Raw genomic sequence first — 20,681 nt, forward strand, 5'->3', positions numbered from 1 at the left:
TGGTGATTGCAGTTAGGGAGGAATTTCCATCCAGTGACAGTGAAGGAACGGTGATATATTTCCAAGTCAGGATACTGTGGACTAGATGGATAGGTTAAAATTTTCTTCCCAAAGCCTCTTTACGGGTATGAATTGGCTTTTAGAATTACCTTCTTATTGGCAATCAATCTATAACTTAATACTGCAAATGCAAGCAATGAAAAAAGCTTACAAGAACCTGTAAAAGTTGACTTTGAAATATGATTTTATTTTAAATAGATAATGAAATGGTACAAATATTGCTCAAGTGTTTGCCATAAAGTGTTGAATTTGGTTTTGAAAAGAGATGATCAGTACAATTCTCCTGTACCATGTTTTTAGAAACAAATTCTGGAATCTTCAAATTCTAAAGACTTATGAAAAGATATTAAAATGCAATTTTGCCCTTTATGACCTAACCGTCTGCTCCAGGAAAGAAAGTGATTTTCTTTGTTATGTCTATCATACACTTGGGTGGAATGTCGGTACTTGTTCAAGGTTTGGGTTTGGGCCAAGATTTGGGATTTGGGCCTGGGTGCGATTGCTGTATGTGGCACCAAGGGCGAATGTGAGGACGAATAACATGAGTTTGTGAAGCTTTGACTTACATAGGGGCACGAGGCAGGGGTGCCTGTTAATGCTGTTTGCGCAGGCCATCGAGCCGTTGCCGATGGCTCTTAGGGGGTCGGCGGAGTGGCAGGGATTATGAGGGGACAGAGGGAGCATTGGGTGTCGTTCTATGCCGATGACCTGTTGCTGTATGTTTCGGATCCGCTAGAGTGTATGGAAAGGATTATGGGCCTGCTGGGGAAGTTTGGGGGGTTCTCTAGGTATAAACTGAATGTAGGGAAAAGCGAGGTTTTCCCGGTGAATGAGCTGGGACAGAGGACTAATTTAGGGGGGATAGGTTTAGGTTTTTGGGGATTAAGGTAGTGAAGGAATGGAGGAGACTCCATAAGTAGAACTTAATGAAGCTGGTGGAGGAAGCCAGGAGGGATCTCAGGAGGTGGGATACACTGCAGTTGACATTGGCAGGGAGGGTCCAAGTGGTGAAAATGAATATTCTGCCAAGGTTCTTGTTTATTTTTCAGGATCTCCCGATCTTTATACCAAAGGCCTTTTTTCGGAAATTGGAGACAATCATTTCGGACTTTGTATGGGTGGGGAAGGTGCCGAGGGATGGGAGGAACCTGCTACAGAGGCAGCAGAGGGGGGTTGGCGTTGGCGAATCTACTTAATTATTATTGGGCAGTGAATGTGGATAAGGTGCGGCGATGGTGGAAAGGTGAAGGGGTGGAGTTGGTTAGGATGGAGGAGGAATCTTGTAAGAGATCCAGTTTGAGGGCTATGGTGATGGCAGCATTGCCAATGGCTCCGAGTAAGTATTCAGGGAGCTCGGTGGTACAATCTATGGTGAAGATATGGAATCAGTTGAGGCATTTTAGGGTGGGAGGGATGTCAGGTTTGAGCCGGGGGGATAAATAGTGTATACAGGGGGTGGAGGGAAGTGGGGCTGGTGAACTGTAGTTGTAATATCATCATGAGTAGGTGAGAACAGAATTGGACTTGGCTGCCTCTTTCATGTGGGCCGCTGATGATCACTGGACTGGGCTCATACATTAAGAGTTGTCATGTCATCGAAGTTCCAGAGGGCAGCTGCTAACTGGGGAACTATATCCCAGAAATAGTCGCCCGGGGGGGGGGGGAGGGGGGGAAGAATTAAAATGCCATGAACAAATCATAGAATAACCATTAAAAGCATGTTTCTTGTCATTGTATTACCAGGATTAAGACATTTGTAAGTTCTACCGTGATGAGCACATTATTTTTCAATTGCAACTTTGGTCAATACTACTTAACTAAATAAAATTGGCTTATTCAGTTGGTCTGTTTTGCCCAGTAATAACTTTACATTTTAACACAAAATAAATGATTTGACGAGTGGTGAAAATGTGCGCAAAGAAAGGGTTTCACTTCTTATCGGCCTTTTCCCTTTCCTTTGCCTTTTCCCTTTCCTTTGCTTTCTCCACCTTTTCTTTTAATATATTTGTAGATTCCGATTCCTCTGCGAACCATGACTCCTCGCCACCATGATTGGAGCTGGGGGGGGAGGGAGAAAAGGTAGTGTTTCATATTAAGAGAAATCAAGGGATGTTGATGATAATACAGTACAGATGAAATTATCAATTTTACCAACACTCTAGAGGCAAGGGGTACCTCAAAAATGGTGAGGGGATAGAGGCGGAGATCAACTACTGCCTTTTCCAGTGGCATTTGGGGAGTCTACCTGATGAATCCTGGCAGACCTCTGAAGGTTCAGAGGGTTGGCCTTCCTATTTGGTCACTCGGTGGAACATTGGTTGCCCCCATGACACCACCATTCTCCACACTCAAGAAACTGCAGGCCTCACAAACCTTCCCCACCACTCCGTTCCATTCACTGACACCTTATTTGGCCCTGCTATCCCCAGATCCCATTTACCAGGTTGGGATGGCTGCATGCTCCAATGGCATTCTTGTATTGCAGGCACAATCCAAGCAGTGGTCACCACTCCCAGTGGCGCTGCTGAGCTGGCAACGCTCAATTCGCTGGCTGCTCCTGGGGCAGGTGTTGAAAGAATGGAAGCCTTGAAGACCACTAATTAGAATGAGCAAAGCAGGTAGCAGGGGTTCCCACAAACTGCCACAGCAGGGAAGCCCCAGCATGTCATTGGAGCCCCTCCAGCGCAATAAAATTTTGGTCAAGGTACCTGATGCTTGATTTTATTCTTCCCCCCCCCCCCCCCCCCCCACTAAAATAATTGTGTACAGAGAATGCAAAAACATTTCTGATATATTACTGATCATTGGACCCAAACTAGGGGCTCACGGGCTTCAATTATCAAAGACCAAATGCATATAAAATTACATATTTCAAAACAGTGACTAAAGTTCATAGCTTTGTGGATATATATGCTCAATGTTGTCCAACCATAATTGTATGTGTTGATCAGTTGGATAAGCTTCATATTAAAATATATCAACTTACCTTTTCTCATTGAACCTTTTTACGTTCAGACATATGTTCTGAAAATGTACTAGCATGAGAACTTTTGAGTTACCGCTGTTTAATTCCTGATCTAGTGTGTTCAACAGTGAAATATTCAACACGTGTCTAATTATTAAACTAGAACTGCATTCTTTAAATAATCCCAAAGTTGAGGATTTTCCATAGCAATTAGCAAGTGGGCAGCACGGTAGCATAGTAGTTAGCACAGCTGTTTCATAGCTCCAGGGTCCCAGATTTGATTCCCGGCTTGGGTCACTGGCTGTGCGGAGTCTGCACGTTCTCCCCATGTCTGCGTGGATTTCCTCTGGGTGCTCCAGTTTCCTCCCACAGGTTAGGTGCAGGTTAGGTAGATTGGCAAGCTAAATTGCCCTTGGTGTCCAAAAAGGTTGGGTGGGGTTACGGCGATAGGGTGGAGGTGTGGGCTTGGGTAGGATGCTCTTTCCAAGGGGCGGTGTAGACTCCATGTGCCAAATGGCCTACTTCTGCACTGTAAATTCTATGATTAATACTTTTAAAAGTCTACTGTAATTGTTGCTCACTGTGTTAGAACATACAGTGCAGAAGGAGGCCATTCGGCCCATCGAGTCTGCACCGACCCACTGAAGCCCTCACGTCCACCCTATCCCCGTAACCCAAACCCCTCCTAACCTATTTGGTCACTAAGGGCAATTTATCATGGCCAATCCACCTAATCTGCACATCTTCGGACTGTGGGAGGAAACCGGAGCACCCGGAGGAAACCCACGCAAACACCGGGAGAACGTGCAGATTCCGCACAGACAGTGACCCAGCGGGGAATCGAACCTGGGACCCTGGCGCTGTGAAGCCACAGTGTTATCCACTTGTGCTGCCCCGTGCTAGTGTTGCTAGCCCCTTTAAATAAAGAAGACCAAACGGAAATTAGTTAACTGCTTTTTCTTTTTTTAAATAAATTTAGAATACCCAATTCATTTTTTCCAATTAAGGGACAATTTAGCGTGGCCAATCCACCTACCCTGCACATCTTTGGGTTGTGGGGGGAAACCCACGCAAACACAGGGAGAATGTGCAAACTCCACACGGACAGTGACCCAGAGCCGGGATCGAACTTGGAATCTCGGCGCCGTGAGGCAGCAGTGCAACTGCTTTTTCAATCACCTCCATTCTGTTTGCAAGTGCAACCCCAAGTTCCATGGCACTTGCCATATTAATTCCCCGTCCCTCTCCCCTTGGGACTTTTTTAAAACTGAAAATAGCAGCGCTTATTTTGAGGAGCACAAAATTGACAAAATGCAGCAATTAAAGTGAATGGAAAGGCTAGGTGGGTTTACCTGGTCACAAAGAATTCTGGAAGATGTAATTTTCCTGGCAAATAGAGTTTACATTTCAATGATTTTGGCTTTGCTTCATATGTTGCAGGTGAGTGTTAAATTTCTATAGAGAAACTGTACTGTTTGACATCTGACTCTTCCCTTCTTGGACTACTTTGTGTCCAACTCTTTGTTAAGTGTCTGAAATGTACTACAGGGCTCATTAACCACCCCAGCTACCTGAATTATACTTCTTCCTTTACCTTCTCCCAATTTCCTTCTCTGATGCATTTGCTCTGATGATATTACATTCAAAAATAACACTCCTCAACTAAGTTTGATCCATTACCCATGTTACTGTCTTCAACTTCTAAGAAATGTGACTAGACACCCTTTTCCTCACCTTGAACCTCACTGGCCTCTATATTCAGCAGATGTTCTTTTGCCTTTTCTGATGCAATCCCACTTTTGTTCCCCTCAGCTCTCGCTTCCTCTCCTGACACCCTGATGCACTATTTTCACTACCCCTACAACCTCTTTTCTGTCCCCTGACACCTTCCCATGCAAGACCAGGAGATGTAACACCTTCCCATTCACCTCCACTTTCACTGCTATCCAACACCCCAAACACTGGTGGGTGAGATTGTAATTTTATCAACAGAGTGTACTCAGTTTATTGCTCGCCCCTTTAAATAAAGAAGACCAAATAGAATTTTTTTTTTAAAATTTAGAGTACCCAATGTCAAAGCAGAGGCTGTTTAGCACAGGGCTAAATCACTGGCTTTGAAAGCAGACCAAGGCAAGCCAGCAGCATGGTTCAATTCCCCTAACAGCCTCCCCGAACAGGCGCCGGAATGTGGCGACGAGGGGCTTTTCACAGTAACTTCATTTGAAGCCTACTTGTGACAATAAGCGATTTTCATTTCATTTCAATTCTTTTTTCCCCCAGTTAAGAGGCAATTTAGTGTGTCCAATCCACCTACCCTGCAAATCTTTGGGTAGTGGGGGTGACACCCACGCAGACACAGGGAGAATATGCAAACTCCACACGGACAGTGACCCGGGGCCGGGATCGAACCCAGTGCTGTGAGGCAGCAGTGCTAACCACTGAGCCACCATGGAACCCCAAATTCCATGGCACTTGCCATATTAATTACCGCCCCCCCCCACCCATTCGGACCTTAATTTTATTTTCTCTATGCGGTTCCAATTGAGCTCAATTTAAGTTCAAGGAGCAACATTTTATACTTTTCATTCAACAAGCAGCTTTTTGGCCTTAATATTGACACACAATCGACCTGAACTTTCACTCCATTTTCTGTTTAATGGGAAGTAGCGACAATATAGGATGGAACTACCAGCTTTCTGCCAGAGTGACATGCACATGTACCATGAATGTTGTTATGTGCCAGGGTTTAGAGAACCCCAAAGTATATCATGGAGTTCACCTGACCCACAACTTTTAATAGATTGTGATATGGGGAGCACATGGCCCACTCTACAGGTGTGGTACAGCAGAAATGGAAAACGTATTTTTTAAAGCAAAACAAAGTTTATTCTATGAACTCAACTAACCTTTTTAAAACATAGTGAACATCTTAGCAACCATTAATTCAAATACAACCCCCAAAGAATACAACACTAAGTAATCCTTAATAACTTCCCAAACAACATCCAGAAGACAGAAGAAACACCTTTTAACAGAAGCACATTGGGTTTACATTCACTACTGAGAACGTTTATAATTCTGAATTCACCAAATGATCAAGAGATAGTCTTTTCATGGCAGAGAGATCAACAGTACACCTGCTCTGTCTGGCTTCAGCTCCAACACTGAAAACGAAACTAAAACACACCCTGCAGCAAACAGCCTAAAACGAAATTAGAAACCTGACAGACAGCCCAGCTCCACCCCCTCTCTGACATCACTGCAGTAATGAACACCCATTTCTTAAAGGTCCTCTCACTACAGATATTTATATACACACCCATTTATAAACACCCATTTCTGAAAGGTACTCTCACATGACACCTCCCCCCCCCCCCCCCCCCAAGAAAAATAAATAAACCATCAACTTCAAGATGGTTTCATTTTTCACCTTTTCACTATCCATTAAGAATTGCACACAGTAAATATACTTTTTCATTTAAAAATAAAAACAACACACGCAAACGAGTACAATAATATAGTCCATTTTTGTTCTTCCTCCAACTGAAATCCTTCCTGATTGACAGTCTCTTTGAACAAGAAGGTCTCTGGACGATCCGTCCATTTGTCTACGCTTCGGCATTTCTCTTTAAAGTCAGATACTTTAGTTCAATCTGATCTCAGAGTCCCTTATAATTCTCCAACACGGGAGCAGTGGTTATCACAGCTTTCAGGCAGTCAAATGCCTGTTGACACTCCGCTGTCAACTGGAATTTGTTACGCTTCTTCAGCAAGTCCATCAGTGGAGCAATCACGCTACAAAACTTTTGCACAAATGCTCGATCAAATCCACACATGCCAAGAAGTCACATTATTTCCCTTTGTCTTGAGGGTATCAGAAACTCCTCAATAACTGTTGGTTTCACATCCCGTGTGACCATTCGACCCTATCCGATTGTATGGCCAAGGAAAGTGACTTGGGCTTTTCCAAATTCACTTTTGGCTGAGTTTACCACCAAACCCGCCTCCTGAAGTCGATTGAATAACTCAATCAGATGTTTTAAATGTTCTTTCCATGTCTGGCTGAAAATTACCAGATCGTCGATGCATACCGCACAATTGGGTAATCCTGAAACGATTTTGATAGTTAACCGTTGAAATGTGGCTGGGGCATTTTTCATGCCAAATGGAATAACTTTGAATTGGTATTTACCACCTGGAGTCACAAAAGCTGAAATCTCCTTCGCCCTTTCGGATAAACGTATCTGCCAGTAAACTTTAAATAAATCCAATTTGGAAATAAAAGCTGATTGTCCCACTTTCTCAATGCAATCCTCCAAACGTGGGATAGGATAAGAGTCCGTTCTTGTAACTGCATTAACCTTTCTATAGTCCACACACAACCGTTGGTTACCGTCAGGCTTAGGTACCATCACTATGGGTGAGCTCCATTGGCTGCAACCCACTTCAATTATGCCATTTTTAAGCATACTCTCAATCTCTTTGTTAACCTGTGCCAATTTTAAAGGTTAAGTCTGTATGGATGTTGTTTGATTGGAACAGCATTTCCCACATTTACATCAAGTATGGCCATTTTAGTACTTCCCAATTTATCGCCACAAACTTGCCCATATGATAGCAATAACTCTTTCAGGTCAGTTCGTTTTTCCTCTGGAAGGTAACTCAACAATTTATCCCAATTTTTAAGAACATCCTCGTTTTCCAATTTAATTTGAGGTATGTCAAATTCACAGTCATCTGGATTTGGTTCTTCACTTTGAGTTAGAATCATTAAAACCTCCTTTTTCTCTCCTTCCCTTTCAAAGTACCTTTTAAGCATATTCACATGATACACTCGGTGAGTTTTCCTTCTATCTGGTGCTTTTACCACATAATTCACCTCACTTAATTTCCTTTCAATCTGATACAATCCACAAAACCTAGCTTTAAAAGGTTCACCTACCACCGGTAACAACACTAAAACTTTATCTCCACAGGCACAAGTACGAACTTTGGATTTCTTGTACGCTACCCATTTCATCACATTTTGTGCAACTTTTAAATGTTGTCTAGCCAATTCACCTGCTCTATTTAATCATTCCCTAAAATTTGACACGGAATCCAATAATGTAATTTCCGATTTCTCACTCACCAATTTTTCCTTAATCAATTTAAGTGGTCCTCTTACCTCATGACCAAAAATTAGTTCAGAAGGACTAAATTTGGTTGACTCATTAGGTGCATCCCAAATTGAAAACAATACAAATGGAATTCCTTTATCCCAATCCTCTGGATAATCTTGACAATAAGCCCTCAACATTGTCTTTAATGTCTGATGCCACTTTTCTAAAGCTCCCTGCGATTCTGGATGGTACGCAGTTGATTTAAATTGTTTTATTCCTAAGCTATCCATAACTTTGAATAACCTTGAGGTAAAATTTGATCCGATTGTATTTCTGTGGGTAGTCCATATCAAGTAAAGAATTGAAGTAACTCCTCCACAATCTTTTTAGCTGTAATATTACGTACTGGAATGGCCTCTGGAAACCTAGTAGACACATCCATTATAGTCAAAAGATATTGATTCCCACTTTTTGTTTTAGGAAGCGGTCCTATGCAATCAATTAGGACCCTTGTAAAAGGTTCCTCAAATGCTGGAATGGGTATTAAGGGCACTGGTTTTATCACTGCTTGAGGTTCCCCTGTCACTTGACATGTGTGACATGATTGACAAAATTTAACTACATCTTTATGTAGTCCAGGCCAATAAAAATGTTTTTGGATTTTAGCTTGAGTTTTCCTTATTCCCAAATGACCTGCCACTGGTACCTCATATGCAACTCGCAACACTTCCTTGAAGGGGCTGTTTAGCACAGGGCTAAATCACTGGCTTTGAAAGCAGACCAAGGCAGGCCAGCAGCATGGTTCGATTCCCATAACAGCCTCCCGAACAGGCGCCGGAATGTGGCGACTAGGGGTTTTTCACAGTAACTTCATTTGAAGCCTACTTGTGACAAGCGATTTTCATTTCATTTCATTTCTATACCCTACCGGCAATACTACTTGATGAACTTCTGCCCACTTCTCATCCGCCTGCATATGTAAAAGTCTCCATTTTCTCATCAAGACATCACTTTTACGGTAATAACACTCTGGTATACACTCAGATTCCTTTTCCGTGTATGCTTTCTGATACATCCGTTTTATTTCTATATCTTTTTGTTATAACTCCGCCAATTTTCCTGAACTAAAAATATCCGCCTCATCCGCCACCTGTTCTTCGTTCAATTCATTTCTGATAATTGCACTTCAACTTCATCTTCACTCTTTGACTTCTCCTCTTGTCTTAACCTGTGACTTTGCGACCTTGTTACTACACAATCCGGAAAAATCACAGGATACTCGTCCTTCAACACTTCAGTTGTCTGATTTTCCACTGGCTTATCAACCACAGTAGGCATCACTCCCACCTGCGATCCAGCCACATCATTACCCAAGATAAACTGTATTCCTGGACAAGATAAACTGTATTCCTGGACAAGATAGTTTCTTTATTACTCCTAGTACCACTTCACCACTCTTCACTGGACTTTCCAACCTTACCTTATATAATTGAACACTACTCCTCTCACCCTGAATTCCACATATTATCACCTTTTCTGGCAACATTCTTCCCAAACTACATGACTCCTCATCTCTTACCATTAAAGATTGACTAGCTCCCGTATCTCTTAAAATTGTGACTTCTTTACCTGCTCCTCCTGATACACATGAGTAAACTTTACCCACACAAGTAAATTCTTTAAGGACATCTGGATCAGGCTGTACAATCTTTTGCACCTCCTTCGCTTCACTTGGGCTTTCCTTTACCACTTTAACAAACCCCACTGTCTTATCCTGTTTTACCACATCAGCCTTCCCAGTGCTTTTCTTCAACCACCAACACTGTGACTTTACATGGCCTAGCTTATTACAGTGAACACATTTGAAACTTTTCATGTCTCTTCCATCCTCCTGGATTTCTTTTTTAGTCTGAGGTACACTCTCCTTATTATCTCCCATCAGATCACCTTTACGTTTACCACAAGTATTTCTCATGTCCCCAGTTTCTATCCCTCACAGGCTGAAACTAATGTCGGAAACCTAGCTTTGATTTATGAACTAATTCATAATCATGAACACCCATTTCTTAAAGGTACTCTCACATGACAATGTTGCATAGAATTTGCAGCATAACAACAGGCTAATTGGCACAACAGTTCTATGCCACTTTTATGCTCCACACTCGCCTCCTCGCTTACTTTATTCTCACCTGTTGTTTTAGACTTCTTGCTTTGCCTCTAAATAAGCTGAATTTGGTTCATTTTGCTAATATAATGGCATAAAGTGGGTTTTTTTTCATTATTAATTGTAGCAATATATTAGTGAATGGAACATCCTTGGGTTGAGTTTTCCTGGACCCATAATGGGGATGTGTGTCAAGGGCCAGGAAAATAGCCTGTAGAGACGGGTAACTTATTACCCTGATTATGGCCTCAATTACAAAAATGTTGTGGGCATTGGAGTAACACCCCGCCATATGTGGAGGCTGCCAGCTAATTGGGGGCCGCTTCCTTGTGACAGACCAGAGGACCATTGGAGCTGGAGGCTTCCATGCCTCATTGATAGGGCCATAAACATGAAAGGCTACAATCGTGGATGATTCAATTCTGGTTTTCCTGCCAGCCGAAATAATTTCTTTGCTTTAGGGGCTAAAATGTCCTTTAGTGTCCAAAGATGTGCAGGGAAGTGGGGTATGGGGCCTAGGTTAGGGTGCTCTTTCAGAGCGTCGGTGTAGACTCAATGGGCCAAATGGCCTCCTTCTGCACTGCAGGAATTCTAAGGTTCCGTGCTGGTGTCCTCATGTCCTCGACCAGCCTTGGCAACCGTCCACCTCTCCTGGTTCTCGAGGTTCCAGAACTGTTGACCCTCTGATTTGGTCTCCAATTTTGAGAGTCTGTCTGGTTTCCTTAATTGATGGTGAGCGTGGAGGTGCCAGTTAGGAGGCTGCCTCCCGGAAGATCGCTGAGCCAATCTTGCTGTTGGTAATTGTAAGCTCAAGTTCATCGTTTGGTCCCAATGTTTGGAGCCCAAAGTCCACAGGAAAATTCCCTTGTTTCAGTGTAAATCTGGTGGAAGGATATTTATGCACAACTGCATGATTAAATTGTGAAGGAGGTGGCTCTATTGGCATATTCAGGTAAGCTTACTGCAATCAGATATCAACAGTTTAATTGAGTTGGTCCCAGGCCCTCACTCTAATATAATGATTCATATAATTGAGTGAAATTCTTACTTGTAATATTGCATGTAATATTACCTTAATAATGCTTCTAAATTCTGTCTCTTCTCGTGTCCTTTTCTTCCATTCAGTTTCTCTGTCAACCCTATCCTCGATTATCACTTGTTCATATGTCAAGTACTGAAGGGATAGAATGGAAAAGTATCAGTGAAAATTTTCCTGTTCTTTCTCTTTCCTAACTATATTAATCTGAAATAAAATAATGAAGAAAAAGCCCAGTCCAAGACATATTTCAAGAAATTCCAGTGATCATCACATTCATCACTATCAGGATATTTAGTCCCATGTGTTCCTTGAGCAGTGCAGTGAAAGAACGATGACAAGTATTTAATGTCTCGCAGACATCTCACTGGATCACAATAATACAGTGCAAAGAAGTCCTTTCAGCCCGTTTACACCGATGCATGAAAGACACCTGATCTGCCTAACCTAACCCCATTTGCCAGCATTTGGCCCATAACCTTGAATGTTATGCCTTGCTCATCCAGGTACTTTTTAAAGGATGTGAGGCAACCCACCTCTACCACCTTCCCAGGCAGTGCATTCCAGACCGTCACCACCCTCTGGATAAAAAAGGTTTTCCTCACATTTCCCCCGAAACCTGCCCCTCACCTTGAACTTGTGTCCCATTGTGACTGACCCTTCAACTAAGGTGAACAACTGTCCGCTATCCACCCTGTCCATGCCCCTCATAATCTTGTACACTTCAAACAGGACGCCCCAAAGTTTTCTCTGCTCTAACGAAAACAACCCAAGCTTATCTAATCGCTCTTCATAGTCTTCATATCCCCCACATAATCATCTGACAAACATAATGCAGAATAGAACTGGGACCTCATGTGTTGCCCCAGGCAACATCCTGGTGAATCGCCTCTGCATCCCATCCAGTGCCATCACATCCTTCATATAATGTCGTGACCAGAACTGCACACTGTATCCCGGTTTGGCCTCACCAAGGTTCGAAACAACTCCAGCCTGACCTGCTTGCCTTTGTAATCTATGCCTCAAAGGATGTGTCCCAAATGCCTTTTTTTACCACCCTATTAACCTGCCATTCTGCCTAAAGAGATCTATGGACAAACACACCAAGGTCCCTTCTCAGTGTCAGGCCATTCATTGAATACTTTTTTGTCAAATTATTCCTTCCAAAGCGTATCGCCTCACACTTTTCAGGGTTAAATTTCATCTGCCACTTTTCTGCCCATTGGATGATCCTGTCTATATCTTCCTGTGTCATCATTTTTAAGAAACGTTAAGGGACAATTTAGTGTGGCCAATCCACCTACCCTGCACATCTTTGGGTTGTGGGGGTAAGACCCACGCAGACATGGGGTGAATGTGCAAACTCCACACAGACAGTGATCCGGGGCCGAAATCGAACCTGGGTCCTAGGCGCCGTGAAACAACACGGCACCACGTTGCTGCTCCTCTTCCTGTAACCCCAGATACTCAACCTCACTGTTAACCAACCGGACAATCTTTGTGTCATCCGCAAAACTTACTGATCCTACCCCTGTGACTTTCTGCAAAGTTGCGGTTTTAAATGCAAAATGGCAATAAAAATATTTATTAAAAAGATGACAATAAGGGGCCCAGCACACATGCCTGTGGTATGCCACTGGGCTTCCAGTCACTAAAGCAGCCATATGTCATCACCCTCTACCTCCTACAGCTAAGCCAATTTTGAATTCACCGTATAAAGTTCCCCAGAATCCCATGTGCAGTTTCCTTCTTCATAAGTCTCCCAGACGGGACCTTGGCAAGGGCTTTGCTGAAAACTATGTAAACTACATCAACTGCACTACCCTCATCTACACACTTGGTCACACACTCAAAAAACAAATCAAATTTGTTAGGCTTGACCTCCTTCTGACAAAGCCATACTGACTATTCCTGATCAAACTTTCCAAATGGAGATAGATTCTCTCCTTCAAAATTTTCCAATAGTTTCCCTCCCATTGACGTGAGACTCACTGATCTGTATTTCCCAGGCTTATCTCTATAACCTTTCTTAAATTGTGGGACCATATTAGCGGTTCTCCAGTCCTCTGGCACCTCCTCCATGGCCAGGGAGGAATTAAAAATTTGGATCAGAGCCCCTGCAATCTCCTCCCTTGTCTTGCATCCTGGGTCACAATTCATCTGGACCTGGAGATTTGTCCACTTTTAAGCCTGCCAACTCCGCCAATACCTTGTCACTCCCGATGACAATTTTCTCAAAAACCTCAGTCTCTCTTCCTGAGTTCCATATCAACCTCATTCTCTTGGGTGAAGACAGATGTAAAATATTCGTTCAACATCCTGCCAATGTCCTCTGGCTCCACCCACAGATTTTCCCTTTGGTCACTAATGGGCCCTACTCTTTCCCTGGTTATCCTCCTCCCATTGATATATTTATATATAGAATATCTTGGTATTTTCCCTACTTTTACCAGCCAGAGCGTTCTCATATCCCCTCTTTGCTCTCCTAATGGCTCTCCCAAGGTCATTCCTGCACTTTCTGTACTCCACTAATGCCTCCGTTGAATTGCTCCCCTTGTACTTGCTAAAAGCCTCCCTTTTTTCTCCTCATTGTACACTGAATATCTCTGCTCATCCATGGCTCTTTGGGCTATAGAGGGAACATGTTGGGCCTTGACCCTCCCATTTTCTTTTTGAACACCTCCCACTGACTTCTATAGATTACCCCACAAATAACTCTTTCCAGTCCAACTTGGCCTGATCCTGCCTTATTTTACTAAATTGAGTGTGATAAATTATTTGCAGTTGTGTGATTTTGCACACAACTTTTTTCTTGGAAGGTAAAGACAATCATTCTACATAGTTGTGCTAAACTAATTTTTGCAACATGTGATTTTTTTTCTGTCATCGCCTGCTGGGGTTACAGCATATGAAATGACCACATGCCTTATTCTATTTCTGCATGTCTGCAGACAGCTTGCATTCAGCCATGGAATAAATTTCACATGTTGCTGGATGAGCACTGGTTTTCTGTGGTCAGGAAAGGGAGCGTTGCGAATCGGAGAGAACCAGAACCTGGAGTTTCAAGGTAAACAAAAAAAGTCAAGAACTAACATCACAAGACAACAGGTATTGCGGTTTTATTTTTGCACTTTAGTCTGTAACTTTCAATTTCTAATTAAATTAATAAAAGCAGGGCAAATAAATGATTCTATAGATCTAAAATAACTAGTTAAACAATTTTAAAGAATTAAATAGCTAACTGTTTAGATTAATTGAAGGAAGGATACCTCAGTTCCGTGGCTTCTCGGGAATGCTATTCCTATTGCATTACAGGGGCCAAAGTAAAGGAAGTCATTAAGTGCTGCACAACTCTCGAGTGGAAAGGGTGAACAACCAGAGGTTGTGATCATATCTGTATTAAGGGATATGGTTCTGAGAGCAGATTTTACAGAGCTAAAAAGCAGTAATTTCCAGATTACTCCCAGTGCCACATTCCCTTCAGAAACAGGAGGATAGAGCAGATGAATGCCTGACTAGGGAAAAGATGCAGGATTAAGGATTTTCGATTCCAGAGATATTAAAATGGATTTTCGAGGAGGTGAGACCTGTATAGGTTGCACCTCAACAGAGCTGAAACCAATGTCCTGGCTGAGCAGTTTGTTAATATGGTTGGAACCAAGATGTTACATTGGAAAGGAGAAACAACCTGCACAAAATGATTGCGAGCAACAGACAACACTGGAGTAGGAAATAGTAAGCTGTGTAAGAGGGAATTCAATAAGGTCTAAACTACCCTTACCTGTGCATGTAAATTAATGCACAGAATGTGATAAATAAGGTTAGTGAGCTGCACATGTAGATGTAACATGGGAATAAGATGTTGTGGTAACATTGGAGACCTGGCTCAAATAAAGGCAGGACTAGGTACTCATAGAACATTACAGCGCAGTACAGGCCCTTCGGCCCTCGATGTTGCGGCGACCTGTGAAACCACTCTAAAGCCCATCTACACTATTCCCTTATCGGCCATATGTCTATCCAATGACCATTTGAATGCCCTTAGTGTTGGCGAGTCCACTACTGTTGCAGGCAGGGCATTCCACGCCCTTATTACTCTCTGAGTAAAGAACCTACCTCTGACATCTGTCTTATATCTATCTCCCCTCAACTTAAAGCTATGTCCCCTCATGCTAGACATCACCATCCGAGGAAAAAGGCTCTCACTGTCCACCCTATCTAATCCTCTGATCGTCTTGTATGCCTCAATTGAGTCACCTCCTAACCTTCTTCTCTCTAACGAAAACATCCTCAAATCCCTCAACCTTCCCTCATAAGATCTTCCCTCCATACCAGGCAACATTCTGGTAAATCTCCTCTGCACCCTTTCCAATGCTTCCACATCCTTCCTATAATGCGGCGACCAGAATTGCATGCAATACTCCAAATGCGGCCGCACCAGAGTTCTGTATAGCTGCAACATGACCTCATGGCTCTGAAACTCAATCCCTCTACCAATAAAAGCTAACACACCGTACGCCTTCTTAACAACCCTCTCAACCTGGGTGGCAACTTTCAGGGATCTATGTACATGGACACCGAGATCTTTCTGCTCATCCACACTACAAGAATCTTACCATTAGCCAAGTACTCTGTCTTCCTGTTATTCCTTCCAAAATGAATCACCTCACACTTTTCTGCATTAAACTCCATTTGCCACCTCTCAGCCAAGCTCTGCAGCTTATCTATGTCCCTTTGTAACTTGTAACATCCTTCCGCACTGTCCACAACTCCACCGACTTTAGTGTCATCTGCAAATTTACTCACCCATCCTTCTACGCCCTCCTCCAGGTCTTTTATAAAAATGACAAACAGCAGTGGCCCCAAAATAGATTCTTGTGGTACACCACTAGTAACTGGACTCCAGGCTGAACATTTCCCACCAACCACGACCCTTTGTCTTCTTCCAGCTAGCCAATTTCTGATCCAAACTGCTAAATCACCCTGAATCCCATGCCTCCGTATTTTCTGCAATAGCCTACTGTGGGGAACCTTATCAAACGCTTTACTGAAATCCATATACACCACATCAATAAGTTTTGAGAGGCATGACCTACCCTTCACAAAACCGTGTTGACTATCTCTAATCAAATTATTCCTTTCCAGATGATTATTCATCCTATCTCTTATAAACCTTACCAAGACTTTGCCCACAACAGAAGTTAGGCTCACTGGTCTATCGTTACCGGGGTTGTCTCTACTCTCCTTCTTGAACAAGGGGACAACATTTGCTATCCTCCAGTCTTCTGGCACTATTCCTGTAGACAAAGTTGACTTAAAGATCAAAGCCAAAGGCTCAACAATCCCCTCCCTAGCTTCCCAGAGAATCCTAGGATAAATCCCATCCAGCCCAGGGGACATCTATTTTCATACTTTCCAGAATTGCTAACACCTCCTCCTTATGAACCTCAAGCCCTTCTAGTCTAGTAACCTGTATCTCAGTATTCTCCTCGACAACATTGTCTTTTTCCTGTGTGAATACTGACGAAAAATATTCATTTAGCACCTCTCCTACCTCCTCGGACTCCACGCACAACATCCCACTACTGTCCTTGTCTGGTCTTTTATACATATCTATAGAAAGCTTTAGGGTTATCCTTGATCCTACCTGCCAAAGACTTTGCATGTCCCCTCCTGGCTCTTCTTAGCTCTCTCTTTAGGTCCTTCCTAGCTAACTTGTAACTCTCGAGCGCCCTAACTGAATCTTCACGTCTCATTTTTACATGACCTTCCTTCTTCCTCTTGACAAGTGTTTCAATTGCTTTAGTAAACCACGGTTCCCGCTCTCGACCACTTCCTCCCTGCCTGACGGGTGCATACTTATCAAGGACACGCAGTAGCTGTTCCTTGAACAAGCTCCACATTTCCATTGTGCCCATCCCCTGCAGTTTTCCTCTCCATCCGATGCATCCTAAGTCTTGCCTCATCGCATCATAATTGCCTTTCCCCAGATATAACTCTTGCCCTGCGGTATATATCTATCCCTTTCCATCACTAAAGTAAATGTAATCAAATTGTGGTCACTATCACCAAAGTGCTCACCTACCTCCAAATCTAACACCTGTCCTGGTTCATTACCCAGTACCAAATCCAATATGGCTTCGCCACTCGTTGGCCTATCTACATACTGTGTCAGGAAACCCTCCTGCACACATTGGACAAAAACGGACCCATCTAAAGTACTCGAACTATAGCGTTTCCAGTCAATATTTGGAAAGTTAAAGTCCCCCATAACAACTACCCTGTTACTTTCGCTCCTATCCAGAATCATCTTTGCAATCCTTTCCTCTACATCTCTGGAACTTTTCGGAGGCCTATAGAAAACCCCTAACAGGGTGACCTCTCCTTTCCTGTTTCTAACCTCAGCCCATACTACCTCAGTAGACGAGTCCTCATCAAACGTCCTTTCTGCCATCGTAATACTGTCCTTGACTAACAATGCCCCCCCCTCCCCCTCTTTTACCACCTTCCCTGAGCTTACTGAAATATATAAACCCTGGCACCTGCAACAACCATTCCTGTCCCTGCTCTATCCATGTCTCCGAAATGGCCACAACATCGAAGTCCCAGGTACCAACCCTTGCCGCAGGTTCACCCACCTTATTCCGGATGCTCCTGGCATTGAAGTAGACACACTTTAAACCACCTTCCTGCCTGCCGGTACACTCCTGCAACTTTGAAACCTTACTCAATATTCCCGAGTAAAAGGTATTCAGGAATAGTCGAGCGGAAAAGAAAGGGGCTTGGGGTGGCAGTATTGATTAAGGATAGTATTACACTTCTGCTGGAGAGAGATGTCCCAGATGGGTCAAGGACAGAATCTATTTGTTTAGATTTAAGAAACAATAGAAAGGATACCATTACATTTCTTCAGAGTATTCTATCGGCCACCAACTATTGGGAAAGATATAGAATAGTAAATTTGTTTTTTTTAATAAATTTAGAGTACCCAATTCTTTTTTTCCAATTAAGGGGTATTTTAGTGTGGCACATCTTTTTGGGTTGTGGGGGTGAGACCCACGCAGGCATGGGGAGAATGTGTAAACTCCACACGGACAGTGACCCAGAGCCGTGATCGAACCCAGGTCCTCAGCAGTGTGAGGCAGCAGTGATAACCACTGCGCCATCGTGCTGCCGCAGAAGAGTAAATTTGGAGGGAAATTTCAAAGAGGTACAAAAACTGTACTATAGTGGAAATTCGGGGCTTATTTAGATTGGGATATTATCTGATAGCGATATGTATAATGTAGATTGGTGGCATTACCTTTTCAGAGTAATCTCGGAGACGTTGCAGATCACCAACCTTGGTTGCTCTTAGATTACTCAGTTCATTTTGCTTTGTTTCAACATCTTTATCATATTTTTCCATCCAAAATTCCAGGTTTTCTTCCAGTTCCTGATTGACAAGTGCAGAAAGAGTGGGGAGTAATAAAAGTAGGACTCCATGGTACTTTAATCAGCAGAAAAAGTGAGTAGTTCCAGAATATTTACAATATTTTTTTTTTTATTAAATATTTTTTTGAAAATTTTTGGTCAACCAACACAGTACATTGTGCATCCTTTACACAATATTATAACAACACAAATAACAATGACCTATTTTATAAACAAAAAATGAATAAATAATAAATAACAAAAATGAAAACTAGCCCTAATTGGCAACTGCCTTGTCACAAGTAACACTCTCCAAAAATATAATTTAACAGTCCAATATATAATTATCTGTAGCAACGACCTATACATACTATACAGTATATATTAACAACCCTGAGAGTCCTTCTGGTTCCTCCTCCTCCCCCCCCTCCCCCCCCGCCGATCCTGGGCTGCTGCTGCTGCCTTCTTTTTCCCATTCCGTCTATCTTTCTGCGAGGTATTCGACGAACGGTTGCCACCGCCTGGTGAACCCTTGAGCCGACCCCCTTAGGACGAACTTAATCCGCTCTAGCTTTATAAACCCCGCCATGTCATTTATCCAGGTCTCCACCCCCGGGGGCTTGGCTTCTTTCCACATTAGCAATATCCTGCGCCGGGCTACTAGGGACGCAAAGGCCAAAACATCGGCCTCTCTCGCCTCCTGCACTCCCGGCTCTTGTGCAACCCCAAATATAGCCAAACCCCAGCTTGGTTCGACCCGGACTCCTACTACTTTTGAAAGCACCTTTGTCACCCCCATCCAAAACCCCTGTAGTGCCGGGCATGACCAAAACATATGGGTATGATTCGCTGGGCTTCTCGAGCACCTCGCACACCTATCCTCCACCCCAAAAAATTTACTGAGCCGTGCTCCAGTCATATGTGCCCTGTGTAATACCTTAAACTGAATCAGGCTTAGCCTGGCACATGAGGACGACGAGTTTACCCTGCTTAGGGCATCTGCCCACAGCCCCTCCCCGATCTCCTCCCCCAGCTCTTCTTCCCATTTCCCTTTTAGTTCATCTACCATAGTCTCCCCTTCGTCCCTCATTTCCCTATATATATCTGACACCTTACCATCCCCCACCCATGTCTTTGAGATCACTCTGTCCTGCACCTCTTGTGTCGGGAGCTGCGGGAATTCCCTCACCTGTTGCCTCGCAAAAGCCCTCAGTTGCATATACCTGAATGCATTCCCTTGGGGCAACCCATATTTCTCGGTCAGCGCTCCCAGACTCGCGAACTTCCCATCCACAAACAGATCTTTCAGTTGCGTTATTCCTGCTCTTTGCCACATTCCATATCCCCCATCCATTCCCCCCGGGGCAAACCTATGGTTGTTTCTTATCGGGGACCCCCCCAAGGCACCAGTCTTTCCCCTATGCCGTCTCCACTGTCCCCAAATCTTCAGTGTAGCCACCACCACCGGGCTTGTGGTGTAGTTCCTCGGTGAGAACGGCAATGGGGCTGTCACCATAGCCTGTAGGCTAGTCCCCCTACAGGACGCCCTCTCTAATCTCTTCCACGCCGCTCCCTCCTCCTCTCCCATCCACTTACTCACCATTGAAATATTAGCGGCCCAATAATACTCACTTAGGCTCGGTAGTACCAGCACCCCCCTATCCCTGCTACGCTGTAAGAATCCCTTCCTCACTCTCGGGGTCTTCCCGGCCCACACAAAACCCATGATGCTCTTTTCAATCCTTTTAAAAAAAGCCTTCGTGATCACCACCGGGAGGCACTGAAACACAAAGAGGAATCTCGGGAGGACCACCATCTTAACCGCCTGCACCCTCCCTGCCATTGACAGGGATACCATATCCCATCTCTTGAAATCCTCCTCCATCTGTTCCACCAACCGCGTTAAATTTAACCTATGCAATGTGCCCCAATTCTTAGCTA

General features: G+C 43.6%; 1 protein-coding gene across 2 annotated transcripts in view; it reads right to left on the bottom strand.

Moving 5' to 3' along the window:
* Positions 1-226: 226 nt before the first annotated feature.
* iqcg (IQ motif containing G) overlaps positions 227-20,681 on the bottom strand; it is a 105,688-nt gene continuing 85,233 nt past the window's right edge. The window contains exons 8-10 of one of the 2 annotated variants that reach the window (XM_072474171.1): positions 18,631-18,762; positions 11,364-11,465; positions 227-2,118 (exon numbers count right to left, since the gene is read on the bottom strand). In XM_072474171.1, coding sequence (XP_072330272.1) covers positions 1,996-2,118; positions 11,364-11,465; positions 18,631-18,762 — 357 coding nt within the window. In that variant the 3' untranslated portion in view covers positions 227-1,995. The remainder of the gene's footprint in view (positions 2,119-11,363; positions 11,466-18,630; positions 18,763-20,681) is intronic. The other variant, XM_072474172.1, reaches the window with a different exon arrangement.

This window comes from Scyliorhinus torazame, chromosome 14, assembly GCF_047496885.1.
Source record: "Scyliorhinus torazame isolate Kashiwa2021f chromosome 14, sScyTor2.1, whole genome shotgun sequence".
NCBI classification, from domain to species: domain Eukaryota; kingdom Metazoa; phylum Chordata; class Chondrichthyes; order Carcharhiniformes; family Scyliorhinidae; genus Scyliorhinus; species Scyliorhinus torazame.